General features: G+C 40.1%; 3 protein-coding genes and 1 long non-coding RNA gene across 11 annotated transcripts in view; 1 reads left to right on the top strand and 3 right to left on the bottom strand.

Moving 5' to 3' along the window:
• Window positions 1-10388, top strand: part of LOC105230391 (interference hedgehog) — a 79945-nt gene extending 69557 nt beyond the window's left edge. The window contains exons 5-10 of one of the 3 annotated variants that reach the window (XR_007422715.1): window positions 44-1003; window positions 1065-1206; window positions 5824-6486; window positions 6550-6723; window positions 6791-6945; window positions 8329-10388. This is a non-coding gene — a long non-coding RNA (interference hedgehog). The remainder of the gene's footprint in view (window positions 1-43; window positions 1004-1064; window positions 1207-5823; window positions 6487-6549; window positions 6724-6790; window positions 6946-8328) is intronic. The other 2 variants (XR_007422714.1, XR_007422716.1) reach the window with 2 other exon arrangements.
• LOC105230386 (regulatory protein zeste) lies at window positions 1301-4702 on the bottom strand. The gene is made up of 3 exons (XM_011211124.4): window positions 3829-4702; window positions 2418-2887; window positions 1301-2350 (listed from the first exon to the last, which is right to left on the bottom strand). Exons 1-3 carry the CDS (start codon window positions 4194-4196, stop codon window positions 1665-1667), a joined length of 1524 nt encoding a protein of 507 aa, XP_011209426.2. The 5' UTR covers window positions 4197-4702; the 3' UTR covers window positions 1301-1664.
• On the bottom strand, window positions 4853-5731 carry LOC105230387 (selenoprotein H). The gene has a single exon (XM_011211125.4). It carries the CDS (start codon window positions 5646-5648, stop codon window positions 5205-5207), a length of 444 nt encoding a protein of 147 aa, XP_011209427.2. The 5' UTR covers window positions 5649-5731; the 3' UTR covers window positions 4853-5204.
• A 1566-nt stretch (window positions 10389-11954) lies between the features above and the next one.
• Window positions 11955-18108, bottom strand: part of LOC105230385 (PDF receptor) — a 64256-nt gene continuing 58102 nt past the window's right edge. For 2 of the 6 annotated variants that reach the window (XM_029552046.2, XM_049456125.1), the window contains exons 5-10: window positions 17799-18059; window positions 17237-17530; window positions 16901-17170; window positions 16652-16806; window positions 16232-16516; window positions 11955-13868 (exon numbers count right to left, since the gene is read on the bottom strand). In XM_029552046.2, coding sequence (XP_029407906.2) covers window positions 13856-13868; window positions 16232-16516; window positions 16652-16806; window positions 16901-17170; window positions 17237-17530; window positions 17799-18059 — 1278 coding nt within the window. In that variant the 3' untranslated portion in view covers window positions 11955-13855. Of the gene's footprint in view, window positions 13869-15686; window positions 16517-16651; window positions 16807-16900; window positions 17171-17236; window positions 17531-17798; window positions 18060-18108 lie in introns of those variants that run through there. The other 4 variants (XM_011211121.4, XM_011211120.4, XR_007422717.1 and 1 more) reach the window with 3 other exon arrangements.

The raw sequence follows: 18108 nt of genomic DNA, 5'->3' as shown, positions 1-18108 counted from the left end.
TCTATTTAAACTTTATCTATTTCTTTATACTCCACTATCATAGGATGGACACAATATTGTAAATGAAAACCTGACATCTCGTTTGCGTGTATTTGTCTCGTCCGAAACTTTGGGTGACTACCAATGTGTGGCCTGGGTCGGATCGGCCGCAATTGCTTCCACACCCGCACGGCTGACACTCGTATCCATAAGCATCGACAACTCGAACGGTTATAGTCGCAATGCAATACGCTGGAGCGTAGCGCCAAAGAATTGCATATTAATACGTTGCGGCACAGTGAGTTCGAATCCGCCAGCGGTGTGGAGCTTCTTCCGCAACGGCGAGAAAGTGCCACAGACCGAGGTGTTGCCCTCAGCAAATGGAGCGCTCATACTTAACACAGTGTCATCAAAAGATTCCGGTAACTACACTTGCTCGGCAATGAATGCCATCACTGGCGTGGAGGTGAGATTGCCACAACGTATAGACTTGCGCGTCGATTATATTGATCGCACGCCGCCCTACTTCCTTAATGTGCCAGTGTCACAAGTGACGGCGCGTCCGGGCGAAACAGCCGTACTCGAATGCCCAGGCGTCGGTTCGCCACCACCGGAGGCCGTTTGGAGCAGCCCGAATGTAATTAACATCTACAACAACCGAACAAAAGTGTTGCCGTACGGTTTGCAGATATCTGATGTGATGCCCGAGGATCAGGGTTCATATGTGTGTCGCTTAGACAATGGTATTGCGCCTGCTTTGGTGCAAATTATAAAATTTATTGTCTTGGAAGCGCCACAAATACTGCGTGGTCCAGCAAAGACAAGAACAAATGAAGGCGATCAACTGGAATTGGAGTGCTCGGCAGCCGGCAATCCTTTTCCCCAGATCTATTGGTTAATTAATGGTGAAGACACTTCTTTGGATAACGAGACCTTTCATGAAGACCGTCGTTTGGTTATCCGGCATGTACAGAAGCGCCATGCGGGCATCGTGCAGTGTTTTGCAAAGAACGAAGTGGGCGAGGTAAATGCGACAGAACTCGGTTATGGTAACAATCCCGTGTAAACACTCATATTTATTGCAGGTAAGCGACGGCAGTTACTTGGAAGTGAACCCGAAGCAAATACAGGGCGAAGACTCAGCTCCTCTAGGCTCCGTGCCAATACGCATGCCTTATGAGCACACCGGCAACAAAAACAAGGGCAAACGGAAACACATGAAAATACGTGAGTAAAATTCTCATCTCTACAAAATTGGGAAAGTTTTTAAATATTCCGAATTATTAGTTGTTTTGTTTCGTAAAACTTAAACACGATGAAGTGGATGTCAGTTTTCTCTTTATTCGAGATAAATAACTTATTATATACAATTCGATTTATTTTCGTCGCTCCGACGCTTTACAGTTAAATTAAATTACATTCCTTTACGAAATACTCAGCAATACTTCCTCGTACAAGTTAATTCCAAGAAGATATAGAATACCAAAATGTAACAATTTGAACTTGTTCTTGCATTAGGTTTAGAAAACTATTATTTGTTTAAATGTAAATGTGAGTTTAAAATTTTATTTCTAGTATCAAAGAAAAACTTAACCGATATCTTATTAGATAACCAATAATGCATAATCAATTCTCTCTCTCCTCCCTTTAACACCCCCACAGAGCAGTGGCCAACTGGCCCCGTCCTATACTTGCACTGAACTTGGGCTCTTGCGCAGCAGCTTCTCTTCTTCCTGCAAGATGCGTATCTTCATCTTCAGCTCTTCCACTTGTAGACGGTGCACCTCGCGCAAGTGCTTCAAATCTTCCTGTGCACGGCTCAGTTCTATCTTCTTCTTTTCCAACGCCACTTGCGTTTCCTTGTAGCGCAGCTCGGCCTCTTTCAAACGGAAGTACTGCACTTTCTCCTCAAATGACTCCACCGTGATGGTGGTGTTTCCCGGCGCCGTGGCTGCTGCTGCGGCATTGCTTACACTAACCGTCGGCACGACGGGTGCCGGCGCCGGTGCCGTGGCCACGGGCAGCGCGTGCAGTGTTGCGCAAGTGAATGTCGGCGTTGCAGTCGCGAACTGTGCGGTCGCTGGCGATTGCAGTTGCATTTTCATTTGATGCTGCTGCTGTTGTTGTTGTTGCTGCTGCTGTTGATGTTGCTGCTGCTGCTGTGCAGCAACTGCGAGCTGGTGCTGGGCAAGATGCTGTTGCTGCAACTGTTGCGCCTGGTATTGGGCAAGTGTTATTTGCTGTGGTTTGATTTCGCTGATGATCTGCTGATTGTAGGCGGTCGCGGGCATGGCGGTGATCGTGTGATGCTGCGCCTGGTGCTGGCTGGGTATGGTGATGCGCGTTGGCGATGGTATAGTGATATGGGTGGCTGTTCGAGAAAAGAAGTGTAAAGCGGTTAGACAACATTGACTGAGGAATCGTTATTGGTAACTTACTGTTCGAATCAACGGGATGTTTTATCTGCAGAATGATGTCTTCGCGTGGGCGCGTTGTTTTGAATTGTAACAAATCGTTTAGTGTCAGCTTTTCGGCGCTGATTTGATCCACCGATATCTGTTGTGTCTGTATGGTCTGCTGTTGTTGTTGTTGCTGCTGCTGTTGTTGTTGTACATGCTGCTGGAGCACCTGTTGCTGGTGCTGCTGTTGTAGTTGTTGCTGTTGCTGCTGTAGCGGATCAATAGGTTCCTGCTCTATCTGTCCCACACCGTCACTAGTATCCATCTCGATCTCTTCGAAAGCCTCATTCTGGCTGCCATGCTCATCGGGGTCTATGTTGGTGACCTGGAAATCGGGCTCATCCTTAATCTCATGATTTACTACTTCTGGGCGATCCGAATCGATGCTTGCCTGTGAGCCGTTTGCGTCCTTCTGACCATTTGGACGGAAGGGGTACTGTTTGCGTAGTCTAAAAATAATAGCAACATAATTAGAAATATACATAAAAATTATCACTCGTTAAATAAATAAACAAATAACTTCACTCACGCCAATAATCACACACACACGCACGTTCACACAAACTCGCATTTCAGCTATTCAACCCCATAAATGAGCTGCTCAAGGCAAGAGCGCATATGCCTGCTTTGGCGAGTGGAGTTCCACTGCTACGGCATACTTGGAAATCAACTAGTTTCGATATTCGGAACGAATAAGTTATGTATTTACGTTCACTGATTCTTTCACATTTGAATTAGAAGGAAGTCTGTCTTCAGTCACTTCTTTGTTTACCAACTTTCTGAGATACTTTATACCTTTGAGATATTACATGCCTTTCTTGAGATATTCTGTCGCTTGTCATTTGCCGCCATTTTTAATTGCACTCGAAAGACGAGTATCTGCCGCACGACAATGAATGAGGGCATGAGCGAATGCCTGGTCGCGTGAATTTGCGGAGCGAAACACAGCGCTCAGATACTTTTGTCATGACTCGTCATTAGACGCCTTTGTTGTTGTCAGCTCTTTTACGGGTGCACATTTGGCTCGTTTGTGCTTGTGCACGGCTTTTCGCTCGACTTGTTTGTGTTTTGAGGTATATTTCATGCTTGCTGGGGTTTTGAGTCCATCGGACCCACTAAATCAACAGAATTTGTTTGTTATGAGTTGGAATGCGGCTTTCAATGAGCTGCTTAACGACACACGTTTCACTACACACACAGGCAGAGACACAAACAAAACTGCTAATGACGTTGGCGGGAGGAATGCATTTCTGTGCAGCCCGCCGAGTGGTCTGCATTTGCGTGTAACAGGTGCACAAATTAGAGCAGTTGCTGGCCGCGGGTCAGCGACTGCTCCGTAAGTGTGGAAGCCATACAAAAAAGGTCTCCAGGCTTGGCATCTTCTACTCACCTTGCATTGAGCCAGAATTTTTGGATTTGCTTCAGGTTTCGCATAGCGCTAACACCCGGATGTGTATTGAATTCGTGCACAATTTTTTCCCAGGCATCGCGCACCGAGTATTTAGAACGCTGCTTCTTTCTGAATTTAATATCGATGACCTCTTCGTGCTCATGAAACAGACTGTAGAGTATCTCCTTCTCCTCTTGCGTGAAACGTGGCGTCAAAGTTATTTGACCTGACTTGCCTACCGCGCCGCTGGCACCCGCATTGCCGGTGGACGTATTGGCGGCATTGTGCTCCTCCGCGCCGTTGGCTGTGGTGGTAACCACAGTTACGGTGCCATCACCGCCGCCACCCACCGCCACACCAGTGGACATCTGACGCGATTTCTTCGCTATGTTGACGACGAACTGCTACAATCCAACAGGGAGAATTTCTGATTCGTAAGCACCCAACTATGCTAGTTGTTTTTGTAATTTCGTAGTGCACACAGCTCCACTCGAAACGGCGTTAGCTCAAAGAAACTGGCGTTTAACGAGATGAAATGCTTTTGACTCCACCAAATAGTAGCTATGAAAATCAGAAATTATTCTCAATTTTATACTTTTTAATAGCACTCTAATATGGTTGTTGTTGCTACACTGCATTTAAGTGGACAGCTGCGGCCCTGAGTGTTTTCGCACGATTAATATTGAACTCTTTGATGTATTTTGTTGTTTTTGCTTTTATATGCACATCACAGCACAAAATTCCTTGAGGAATTCAATAATTTTCTAGAATTCTTTTCACAAATAGAGAAAATCACTTGAAAAAGCGCCGTCACACACTCCAGGTAAATCCACTCACAACGAGCTACAGAAAACGAGTGCGAGTGGCGAGTGACGAGTGATAGCTTGTCGGCCATGTTTTGAGTTTGTTTCTGCTTTGCAGTGTTGCCAGTGCCGTCAAATGCTTAAAATTGATTTGATGCATAAACATAAGTTTGGGTGTGAAGACAAATGTCATAAAGGCACGTAACTGTGAAAGTAATGAGCAAACGTGAATTTATTTGATTTCTGTATTTATTTATTTATTGAAAATGTAGATTAGAGCATGTCTATATTATTAATATAAAATTTTTGTAGTGGTAACGCTTGACGCTACTGTTGCGCCATCTGACGGCGAAAAGCTAAAACTCGCTGATTACATTTGAATTACTCATAGCTTCTCAAACTGTTGCACCGGTTTTGAAACTGTCGCGGTTTTTTTGAAAGAACGCAATCGGAAGAGCAGTTGATGGGCTTGCATAGCTTCACTATTGTTGCTGGATAGTTTTGAAATTCATGGATTACGAATTATTCACTGAATCTTTTTGTATGGAAGCTTTAACAAACTGTTAAGCGCTTTCACTCATACGCTGGCGCAGCGTCATCGTCCTCCATGCCCTCCAAGGGGTTCTTTTCCACCGCATCAGGATAGAATTTCTTCAAAATCTTATGTATCTCTTGCATGAGTGACTCGTACTCCGGTGGGAATTTGTCACGCCTTGGTGGGCCTTTATCAATGCCGGACCACAGCTGATGCACGGAGGTGCGCGCATTCTGTGAAAACCCAATCTCGAAAGCACCATCCCTTGGCGGCACTTTGCCGTTATGATTCCGTACCAACTGTATGATGCGATTTGGCGCTTCTTGCGCTACATAAGCGGCGAACTCCTCGGCTTTCGTCGTGAATATCGGGCACTCTAACGTGTGTTCGATGTAGATCATTGAACGGTTCTTGTCGAAGTAAGCGTCGGCCGCCCAATCGATTTCACGCTGCTTCTTCGACTTCTTTCCTTTTGGTGCCATTAGAGTAAATTATCGGATGTGTAAAACTAAAGATTTGGCAGTGTCTCTAACATAAAGAATTTTGTAAAATTGACATTCATTTAAACATTTCAAAAGAGATGTGTATTTCTCATAAAATATGTATCTAAATTTTATAAAATAAACGATAATTAATAAAGTACGTACTCTCTTGCAGTCAACATGATTCCTCCCTCTCGTCCCAACGTGACGCGACTGTCCGACGATTCGGTCATGTTGCGCTGGTATGTGCCAAAGAACGACGGGCTGCCCATACAGTTTTTCAAGGTGCAGTATCGCATGCTCGGTGACTCGAGTCGCAAAATACCGCGCGAAAATTGGCAGACCACAAACGAAGACATACCATACGGCAAACGCGACCGTGTTTTTGAAGGCGTGAAGAATTTCACCTCATCGGTATCCGGCTTGAAACCTGATCGATTCTACCGTTTCCGCATCATCGCTGTTTACTCGAACAACGACAATAAGGAGGGCAACACCTCAGCGAAGTTCTTTTTGCAAAGTAGCGAAGCTTTAGGCCCCACCAAAGCCACTTTGCCCGCGCCAGAGCTGTTGCGCGTGGAACCGCTTTCAGAGACTGCAGTTATGATACATTGGACGCTGCCGGCGAATCCTATAAACGTGCCGGATGGTTTTTACGCCTACTACCGGCTCGCCTCTTCAGCGGGTGAATACCTCAAAGCGACTGTAGACGGTCAACATACACGGAAATTTAAAATCGACCTGTTGGAAGCGGGCACCGCCTACGAGTTCAAGCTGCAGTCCTTTAATGCACTGGCTGCGTCTGAGTTCAGCGCCATATTGCAGGGCAAAACGAAGAGTAAGTAACCAAAAAATCGTATTTCGTTTAAAGTTATTTTAAATATGTATTTTGTCAACATAGAAGTGGCAACCACACCAATGCCTGTGCCAGCAGTCACGCCTATAAACACCAAGGAGCACGACAAGCCGAAATATCCGATAGTGGCGGGCATCGCCGGCTGCGGTATACTCCTCATCGTAGCCATAGTCGCTGCCTTCCTGTGCATGAAGCGACGCAGCCCGGCGACACCAGAAGGTAAGTTTAAACTTTCATCGTTAACACGACAATTTAGGCAATGTGTGTCAACGTTTCTTTTCGCCAGATGAAGACAAACCACAGCTAGACCACATACAGGCCGATTTTGTGACACCCTCAGTGCTGGGCGTGGCGGCGCATCACAAGTCCGGTCACCGTCTCAACGGCGTCATACCGCGCATGAACATCACGCCCAATCCGTTGGCGCAGGAAGCCGACAAGGTATGTAGAGCCCCGCCAAGCACTTGTATATATTGAAAAATGAGCCATGGCTTGGCTTGCCTCAGTTAAACAGTCGCACTTTTATCTACGACTAGCGTATTATGCAATATCTTACTGCTTTACGTATTCGAGTTGTCGATTTGTAAAATGTGTTTCTTTTCGAGCTCTACATTTTAATTTTTACGAAATTTTCTTGACAAAATTTTTGCTTGTACTTTATAGTCATTTCTAGTGGGGTTGTATGTATGTCTTTCAACACAGCTGGTGGTGCCTCGACTATGTAACTACTTAAATACCTAAATCGTATAAATCTCGACTACTTCAGCCTTTCCAGCAACTCTTCTGTAATCAAAAAAAAAAAAAAGAAAAAAATTGAAAAAGAAATTAATTTGGCATTTACAATCTTTTGTATAAAGTCTATTGCTATAACCTATAATTATATTTTGTATATAATTCTCTATTGTATATTATCTGTATGTATTTTTATATATATTTATGTAACTATTTTAGTTTTAGTAAATTTTCTGCACATTTAGTGAGCAATAATTCCTTCACGGCAGATCTACAGTTAGAAAAAACTCTAGTTTTAGGAAGACCAAGTTGAGCTAACGAAAATATTTTGAGGTTAGAACAGCTTTAACACTAACACTTAACAAAACTTTAACAGAAAATGTTAAATACTTTACTTTTAGCAGCATAATTCAGACAGTGGACCAAAGGTTTACCAAGGGTTTGCGAGAAATTGCTCTAAGAACAATGCATTTTGGGTCCAAACTTTGATAAGTGCGCATATATGGTTTTACTATTGCCTACCCTTAGGCGAATTTTTTGTTTTCAAAATATTGGTAGAACACTTGGAGTGCAAAAACATTAAAGAAATTGGTTATATATGTAGAACTTAAAGTTACTCTTTAAATAAAGCTGAGACCATCCTCAAGTTGGTTCCAAAGGCTGATAAATGCCGATATGTAATTTTAATATTGCCTACCCTTAGGCGACTTTTTTGTTTTCGAACTATTGGTAAAACTTCGAATTAGAAATTAGGAAAATAATTTTATTGATTTAAGTAGGTAACTAGGGTTTGATATTTTTAAATTTGTCAGCTTTTAAAGCTCCGCTTTCCCTCGCACTAACCCTACTACAGCACCGTCCCTCTATTATTATAGAAACCTATTCGAAAGCACGCACAGCATATTCCTTAATTTTTACACTTAACTTTCTTTTCTTGGTCACTATTCTATCTCGCCATGTGCCATTCCTCCGCTTGTACCTCTTCATTGCACCCATCCCCACATTAGCATAGATATGAATTTAAGTATTACTAGTGCGACTCTAAGGCATTTGCTGCTACTAGCTTAGAAATATCAGCGTGAACTGTTCTAGAATCGCAACAACGTGATGGAGCTGCGCTTCCTGCCCAACAGCAACAGCAACAGCAGCCACACGGGTTCAAGTCCCAACAATTCAGCCAGTGCCAGCAATTTAAACACGACCCGTCCGCATACCAGCAGCAGCCATAGTTTACACCAGCAACAAACTGTCGCCACCAATGCGGACGAAGCCGAGCCGTACACACCGCCACCGCGCTCCTCTTCCTCCTGTGAGACGCTCGAAGCCAGCGAGGGCATCTTTAGTGCAAACGACGCCACTTCGCCACTGTCGAAGCCGTTGCCGCCGCTGCCGAACCAGAAGCCTCATACACACCACAACCAACAGCCGCAGCTGCAGCCGCACCACCAACCGTCGCATACAACCCTACCGAAAATGACCAGTAATAAAGCTCAAGCAGGCACCGCGCCAAACGCAGTAATAACAAATGCAAATCATGCCACTGCTCATTACAATCACAACACCAATGCCATGCATTTGCACACGAAATCGAGCTCGTCTCATTCATCCACCTCATCCTTTCAATCTTTACATAATTCACAGGCACATCTGGGCTCGCATCAGGGCCTACACCACGCACAGCCATACCATCCACCGCCGCCCGGCACGCCCACACTAATGCACAAACGCGGCGACTACATGCCACACCATCATCATCATGCCAACGCATCGTCTGCCGGCCAACATCCGCCGCCGGTGCCACCACACCAGAACAACAACCACAGCGGCCACCACAACGCGCACCATCTGTACCAGCAACACCAGCAGCAGCATGCGCAGGCGCAATCGCCGCAGACGCCCGCCATGGAGCAACAGCGCCGCACACTGGAGCGCAGTGCGCGCAATCTGCACTACACGGCGACCGCGGTGCCGGCGAACGCGACGCAGCCACACGACGCGGCCATGAACATCGATGGCCTGCCCACGCGCATACCGTCGCTGCGCCGCACACGACGCTCCTCCGGCAACACCAACAACAACAACGGCGGCGTAGGCATACCCATCGTGCCGGGTAGTCCGCGCGTGCAGCGCTCGCCGATGCCGGCGCGCGCCATGATGAAGCGCGGTCGGCTGGGCAGCCACAACGACAACATGTCCTCGGGCAGTTTGAACAGTATTGAGGTGTAGGCAGCAAACAGGTATTGGGAATGCGTGCGCTTCGCATAAGTAGTGTTAAGCTCTAGTATAGTAGGGGAGGCTAGCAAGTATGCAACTATCTAGACACAGACATAGGTCTAGGGAGTACAACGGTACTTCAGTGGGTATTGTTTAAATTGTTTAAAATTAAAATTCGTTATATAACTAAGAATAAGTCAACTGAATGCAGTCTTGATTGACTTAAATTGTAAATATTTATTGCTAGAACTGCATCAGACTTTTCTAGACCAGTCTAGGAAACAGTTAGAACTAAGACAAAATGTATGGCATAGTTTTAAGTAATATCTCGAATATGCAAGTAAGTAACTCGAAAAACTCGATTATCTGCATACTTTTAGGCTGAGTTCCTTATAGTGCCTTGTTATGTAACACTTAGTAATACCACATAAAGACTTAACGGAACTAACTCCAATGACAGTTGTAGTTGTATTAGCTTTGAATACGAAATGACATCCACTAGTAATATGACTAACTTAAACTAACTAATTAGTTTGGCGTTAACTCCGTCCTGCAGGGCTAACAAGAAGTAAGATAAAATATATTGAAAAAAAATAAAAGACTTAGAAACCGCTATTTGTGAGTCTATCAGCATGAAGGTTGATTCAAAAAATATTTTTTTTGAAAAAGCGCCTAAAAATATGCAACTTTCAAAATTGTACTGTTGACTTAGTTTTGAGTTTTCGAAGTTTACAGTTTGACTAAATAGCTTTTTTATTGTTTTAAATTATTTAAAATATAATTTTCGTGCTTCCTACAGTTTTTGACTGCACTTTATTTGTACGTTACTGTACATTTTTAGTATTCGTTTATAAGTTCAATATTACATACATTTAATTTATTAAAAATCGACCTTAATTGCCTTACCTTTATTTGACTAAATGTTAATCGTAATTTTTTTTTAATTTAAGAAATGTTTAAAAATTATACATTTATTAATTGCTTTATAATTTTTATTTTTAATTAAAAAAAAATATAGTATTTTAACGTAATTTTTGAATAAAAATGTTTGTATTTAACTTTTCTATTAATTTAATTTTTTAAAAAATGTTTATAATTTTAATTTCCAAATTTAAAATAATATTTTTTTTTTAATTCAAAAATTGTTAAGAATTATTATAAATTTATTAATTTTTTTTAATTTTAACTTTTAAATTTTAAAGAAATGTTCTTTTCATTTAATTTTTTTTTAATTTAAAAAATGTTTATAATTTTAATTTCCAAATTTAAAATAATTTTATTCTTTTTATTTAATTTTTTTTTAAATCAAAAATTGTTGAAGAATTATTATAAATTTATTAATTTTTTTTTTTAATTTTAACTTTCAAATTTAAAATAATTTGTGTGTTTTTTACTTAATTTTTAATTACAAACTAATTTGCTGTAATATTTATATAGTATATATCAGAGAACATATTTTTAATTACGAAAACATGTAGCAAATACAAACACAAAAACAGTAAATAGTAAAATAAAAATTAAAACTTACTACCATATTAAACAAAATTTTGTTATTTCTTTAAGTGGAAAACTGGCTTTTAAAAAAATGTAAGGGTTAGGTATAATATTGGGTAGTCGAAAAAGTATTTTCGTATTTTGATCAGAAATTTTTTAGAAATACGAAAAGACTTTTTCGACTACCCAATATTTTGTTAGTGGGAGTTAACCCTTACAGCAAAGCAAACAGTAAAACAGAGTCCCCACCTCAGTCGGATCTAAGCACCTACAACTTACTCGGATTTTTATAACTCCAAGACCCGCCGACTCGGCAGCATTTCTCGAAATTATTTTAGGAATGCTTTCTGCCGCTACAACAACAGCAACAGCGAAATTCTCAAGCATCACAGTGTCTCGAAGCAAATTTAAAAGGTAATTTTCAGTTACAATGTTACGGTTATATATGTACTTTAATTATATGTTCGCATTTACAGAGTGTTTTGTCATCCGGAGAGAAGCTATTGGAATAAAATTTCCCAGATTGGTCCCACCTTTTTATGTTCGCGTTAAGTTTGAGCTGTATATGTCAAAGAGTATGTGTTTGGTAGCTGTTTGCTTACGACGCTGAGAGTTTGTCGGGCGATATGGACCTGTCCGGTTCAAATTTGATCATGAGTGTACAAGTACGCCGAAAGTTTGTCAGCCGATGTTGAGCTGTCCGTTTCAAATTTGATCATGAGTGTACAAGTACGCCGAAAGTTTGTCAGGCAATATGGACCTGTCTGGTTCAAATTTGATCTGGAGTGTATAGGTAGGTAGGTAGGAGTACTGTCACTTTTAATGTAAACTCTTAATCCGCTGTTGATAGCCCATCGGTGTAAACTTCGTGGGGATCTTTCCATAATCTCATTGATTGACTGATACCATCAACACTATGTCGTCCAGTGTTTCCAGCAATTTGTTTATCAGATTCTTGCTATACATATGAATGTATATACTGCATACTTACATACTTTCTCGCCGATTTTTGGCCACATCAAAAAACATTTTCTAGAAAAAATGCAACATTTATTGAATAATTAAAATAAAATTCTTGTTCATTCGTGTTACCCAAATACGAACTTATTTGTAGAAATTTATATACAATTAGTTACATAATATGTTCATTACACAAAAGTTAGCAACCCGAGGGAATAATGATTAACAAAAATGTTTACGGTAAAAAAAAGTAAATATTTTCGTCAGCTTACATAAAATATTACTTGCGCTTTAGTACAATAATAATTCGCCGATTCAAATGAAACGCTGTTAGTCACTCTGTATATTGTCACCAAAAATGCAAAACAACGTATCATCCAAAAAAAAATTTAAAATCGTTTTCCGATATAATAACCAATACATAACCACTTTATAACGAAAACTAAAATTTTGTTACAATATGAGTCTATGATAACCAATATATAAGCATTTTATAACCAATATATAACAAATACATAACCATTTTATAACCAATACATAACCATTTTATAACCAATATATAACCACTTTATAACCAAAACTCGAATATTGTTTCAATATTAGTGGTTTCTATTCTAACGTTTTTCGTTCGCCTGTAAACTTATGAAAAGTGATGTTACGTTATTTTGCATTTTAGGTGATGATATGCTTTTGTGTCGTATATGCCTTATCGTGCTACTTCTGGTTTTATGCGCCAACGTTGCGGTTAGTTTGATTTTATTTTTATTTTATTTTTGTTTTGAAAATTCTGCTATGCATTCTTTTGTATGTGAATATCTTGTAAATATATTTGCGGACTCGTTTTCCACTCTCTTTCTCTCTCTCTCTCTGTTTCTATATATAGTATATCTATACATTTTACATTTCATTAGTTGCAATATTCTTTTGTAAATATAATTTGATTAAACTCTAGTGTTACTGTGCCCTGTGGGCGTGTAAGGTGTATCTATAGTTAAAATATTTGTGTTCCACATTATATATATCTATATACATACATATATATACTAAATCTCAAATCTCTTATAATTTTTGGCGTTTTTAGTATTATAATATATTCCAGTTTTACATTTTGATTTTGAGCTGAGTGTAGTTTAGTTTGTATTGTGTTTCTAACTCGAGTATTTTAAATTAGTGAAAGCTGTTTTAACAAAAGATACGCCTAGAGGTAGGCTAAACGTTTACTACATACATGCTTAGTACCGCCTACTTTTAGGCGCTCGAACCCATGCTTTTTCTTCTTCTAACGGAAAGCTTTTAACAAAAAATTAAAACACAATTTTTGAGCAGCAATCACTTGTAGTATAGTAAATTCTAACTGTAGTTGGTACCGTTAGAGCAGTATTTAGTATTGTGAAACACTTATTTTTATTATTATTAATACTATATAGGAGCCTTCAGTTGAGTTTTCGAGCCGAGCAAGACTATTCGAAAGATTTTTACTCATTTTAGTTACAATGTTTACAGTAAAAGCTAACGGCTTATGTACAAAAAGAAGTATAAAATATGTTTGTGCTGTAGCAGTACAGTCACTGGCCGCAAACTGGAAGCGTCTAACAATAGCTAACATATGCTTAGAGCTACAAAATTTTACTTTTCCGAATCTAATTGAATTCATCTACTTTGCCGGCTCACCGATTGCGCCGTTTGCAGCTAATACGCGCTGCTTTCCTCGTCAATCTTCATAAGCTAGTAAACTCTCAGCGGTTGCTCAATTCCTTAGTTTAACTGTTTGCTTAAGTTATATAATTTTAGTTAAATTAGTTAATTAGACTAAAAAACACATGCGCTAGCGGGCTTCCAGCGCGAGACGCTCCGTTTCCGGCTCACTGACGCCCCACTTCAGTGGCGTAAATCGTTGCTGCCTTTCGTTTTGTCGTCATAAATATTTGTGTAGGCATTTTTTTGCTAGACATCACACATTTGTTCTGCACAGGCGCACATGAAGATAAAGATAAGAGCAGAATGGAAGAAACAATAACACAAACAACAAATGATTAAATATTTTGAACATATTCATATAGAAATTTCGATAAAGCGTACAATTGTAGGAGCGAGAAGCGTTCGAATATTTGAAAAAGCGGGTAATTATTAATATGCCGGGTACTGTATATGATGAGTAGAGCTTTTAAGCTTGTGGGAGCTTTTTAAAAGCGTTCAAGCGGTGGTAAAAGTTTACAAAAATCGTAGTAGAGCTTTAACAAAAATCTGTAAAAATGTTCATAGTAATTTTTTCGAACATGCAAATACAAAATATTAATTTTTTGACAAAATGCAAAATATTATAATATGTAGAGTAGTATTTTTGGTAATATGCCAACACAGTAATAAACTCTTTCATACCCAACACAAATTTTTGTTCAAATTAAATAATAAAACGAAGAATAATTGAGATGATAGTTGCGCTAGTTACGGGAAAACTACTGTCAGAGCTTACTCATGGTGTCTGGTACTGTTCTATACGTTTTTACTGCAAATTACGTGCGTTGCATGCCACTACACTGCCGGTACGGCTTAGTTTCAGTTTTTCCATGAGCCTAGTTTAAACTTATGAACTCTTGAAATACTTGAATCTATTAAGTTTTCAATTTATGTACTCTTGAAACGCTTTTCCATAAATTAAAAACCTCAATTTATGAACTTATGAAACACTTTACACTATCAACATAACAATTTATGAACTTATGGAACACTTTTCTATATCCAAGAAACATAGCAATTTATGAACTTTTGAAACACTTTTCTATAAACTCCAAACATAGCAATTTACCGTTAGAGCTTTACTTTTGAAACACTTTTCTGTACCCTACAAACATATCAGTTTATGGTCTTTTGAAACACTTTTCTATAAACTCCAAACATAGCAATTTATGAATTATTGAAACACTTTAAAATATCACCTTATCAGTTTAAGAACTCCTGAAACGATTTTCCATAAACTCAAAGTAATTTATGAGCACTTTTTAGAACAAAGAAACTTTTTTTGATTCATTTTTTTTTGAAATTAGTAAGTTGTACAGATTTTTGCCGCGTTATTTCATTCATCTGTTAGACACGTTTGCAATTCTCAAACGGTTTATGGCCAAATGTATTTATACAAAATATTTCCTTGATCTTGCAGTTCCTTTTAAGTTCAATATGCACTAAAATTTCATTCATCCGGACTAACAACTACAATGATCAGCAGTTTTATAGCAAATGAAATCAAAACTTTAAATAAAACAGTGCTGCCAATCTTCAGTGTTACAAATATGTATTTTGGTTTCGCATACACTTATTCAAAGAATTTTTAAGCGCTTATAATGAAAGAAACTTATAAATAAATAAAAATAATATACAAATAAAAAATAGCATACGAAATATAGAGAAATGAGTTAGAAGCAGCTTTTCGAGAATAACTTTCTTTACATATTATTTTATATATAATATAATATTTTTATGTACGAGTATGCAGTTGGAAAAAATTCATTCAAGTGCGTTTTACGGAATCAAATGCAAGAGTATATATTATATATAAATATTTACACTATATGTTAATATTTTTAATTTTTTCATAAGAATTTACCACTTTTTTAATTTTTTATATATGCTACAAAGAAAAAAGTTTAATACTACCATTTAATAATGAAATATTTGATTTATCTAATTCCCTCAAACCTTTATGTATTTTTCCAATTTTTTTAATATAAATTTTAAAATTATTCATATTTTTTCGAGTGTTTTTTTTCTCTAAATTTTGCTCAATGATGTATATTTTTATATATAATGTAGTATATATAATTTTTTAATTTCTTTATGGGCGTCTAAATTTTGTTTGCGTTTTAGATATGTTGGTAACTCTGTTAGCGTTTTCGTGTTGCCGAATCAGTACTTTATACAAAATTTACGAAAACTAAACGGTACGAATTTGAGTGCGATTCGCCTTAAAAGTAATGAGTTGTGTAGTGCGGGGTAGCGGGGTAGCGGGGGTGGAGCTACATTCATGTGTGGGTGAATATATTGAACTACAATACATTGGTGTTAAGTTTGGGCAGGCAAGTGGCGTGGTGAAGGGCTTGCGTGGGGTAATTGGCATTAGTCACAGCATTTTAGGCGCAAAAGCGTTTGGCTAAACAGGAACTACTTAAAAGCTACTAAGTATTTGTATGTTTACGGCTAAATATTTCATAGTTGCGGATGCACAATTCATGGCTATACAAGTGAGAGTGGTGTTGTTGGTGGTGGTGGTGGGGGGAGGGCATAAGGCGTAAGGCGGTACAACTACTGCTCTGACAACTCAAATACAACTGACTCGGGTGGTACGGTTGACGCTGGCGGTACTCTTAGTACCTTTTGGCCGCCAAAGCACAGCGTCAAAAGCCAGCTGCCGCCGGTGCTGCTGCTGCTGCCGCTGCCAGTGTTGCTCTGAGCGCGAGTGTTGTGTATGCCAATGTTGTTGTTGTTATTGTGATTGCTGACGCGTCGCTGCTGGCGGTAGGTGCTGCCGCTGGAGAGACGTCGCGCCGGTATGTGCACGGTGTTGGCGGCGCTGTAGCGGCGACCATTCAGGCGGCGTGTGGTGGGCGATTGATCGTTTCTGTAGGCAACAGTAAGCAAAGAGAGTAAGAAAGGAATAGAAAAAAGCAACAGATGAGTGAGTGAGAAAGATAGGGAAGTGGTTGTAGAGACAGATATAGGGGTAGAGAGCAACTCCACCAAGTAGCTGGCTTACCTTTTGCCATCCTGCGGCGTGCCACCGCCTTGGCCCTCGGTGTCGGGTGCAGTGTTGTAGGCGCCAGAGAACATAGAGGCACGTTTGGGCACCCATTCGGGGTGGCCGCGTACGGACATGTAGACGGCGAGGCTTTTCAGTAGAACGGTGCGCACCTGTTGGTAAACAGAGTGTCACAATAGGCGAATTATTAGCACTTCGCTGGCTGATTTGGAAATAATGGGTTGAATGGGTTGCATTCGTACTCACCTCACCATTTAGGAAGCAATATATCAAGGCAATGAAAAATCCCTGAAATGAGGTTAAGAAATGCGTCACGTAGGACCACATGGCGAATTTCCATGGTGGTTTCAGGTTCAATGCAGGTACTTGGTACAGTAGATTTGTGATGCCCAACAGCGGCAGCAGGACAATGGCGGCGCGTACCGCTTTGCGCGTCTGTTCGATATCGCTGGCTTGACTCTGGCGTAATTTCATCACCAGCACGCGTATGATGTTCATCAGGAAGAAGAAGTTGAGCTGCGCGGTGGACAAAATTGTAGTTTGATAAGTTATTAATGTGATTGAAAAGTGAGGGACACCCACCGATATGACAATGAAACGTGGTCCTTCCAGTATCCAATAGTACGGCGTCAAATTGTAGTTCCATAGACAGTCGTGTGCGCTGTCCGTATACATCGCTGTACATATGGCCCAGACGGTGGTCATTAGTACGGGCAGACCCCAGCCGAGTAGAGAGAAAATCTTATGCGGAAACCGACCTTGAAACACGGCTACCGTCACCATATTGTGCAGGTACAGACCCTCGATGAACATCCACATGAACATGGCGGTGCGAGCGTACTCTAGGAGCACATAGGAAGCCTCGCAGAGGTAGGGCTAAAAAGAGAAGAGATCGTATTACTTATTGGTTATGTTCTTGTGAAAAGCTCATCAAAAGCTTTGAAATTAAGGTTATCTACTCTTTCAAAGCTCTGCGATTCCTGTGTTCATCTTGCCAAAAAGCTTTAAGAGTGAACTCCTAAACAAAATATGAGCGTACACAGAAGCCTTTTAATGTTGTGTTCGTCTTTTCTGAAAGCTTTCGGCGTGAGCTTTTAAAAAAATATGATTTTGAAGTGCTTTTTCGTAAGCTTCCTTCACGTACCGTGTTTTCAATTCCCGCTGTGCTCGTATTCGACGTGGCCGGTTGACTGCCACGCCGAAACGCCTGATCAAGATACAGTGTCAGTCGTATGATCACTTGACAGACCATTGCGATGAAGAGATTCTTGTGAATTTTCGTGCGATTATTTCGTAGTGAAGAGAATTTGCAGAATATAATGAGCGAGAGTATCAGGGCGATCAGCGACAATATGAGTCCAACAATCTCCAGCGTGCGCGTGCGTCGTGCGATGTCCAAGAAGACCTATGGGTTAAATTTTGAGAATTAGTTGTATTTTGTGCGAATATTTCAC

The sequence above is a fragment of the Bactrocera dorsalis genome, chromosome 4, assembly GCF_023373825.1.
Source record: "Bactrocera dorsalis isolate Fly_Bdor chromosome 4, ASM2337382v1, whole genome shotgun sequence".
Classification (NCBI taxonomy): Eukaryota; Metazoa; Arthropoda; class Insecta; order Diptera; family Tephritidae; genus Bactrocera; species Bactrocera dorsalis.
The sequence above is the reverse complement of the archived record's forward strand: the minus strand, read 5'-3'. Positions and strand labels throughout refer to the sequence as shown.

Excerpts from the sequence above, each read along its gene's own strand:
- LOC105230386 (XM_011211124.4), bottom strand. The coding sequence starts at position 4,196 with ATGTCCACTGGTGTGGCGGTGGGTGGCGGCGGTGATGGCACCGTAACT. Across the intron at positions 2,888-3,828 it reads AAATTCTGGCTCAATGCAAG|ACTACGCAAACAGTACCCCT; the intron begins GTGAGTAGAAGA and ends TATTATTTTTAG. Across the intron at positions 2,351-2,417 it reads ACATCCCGTTGATTCGAACA|CCACCCATATCACTATACCA; the intron begins GTAAGTTACCAA and ends TTTCTCGAACAG.
- LOC105230387 (XM_011211125.4), bottom strand. The coding sequence starts at position 5,648 with ATGGCACCAAAAGGAAAGAAGTCGAAGAAGCAGCGTGAAATCGATTGG.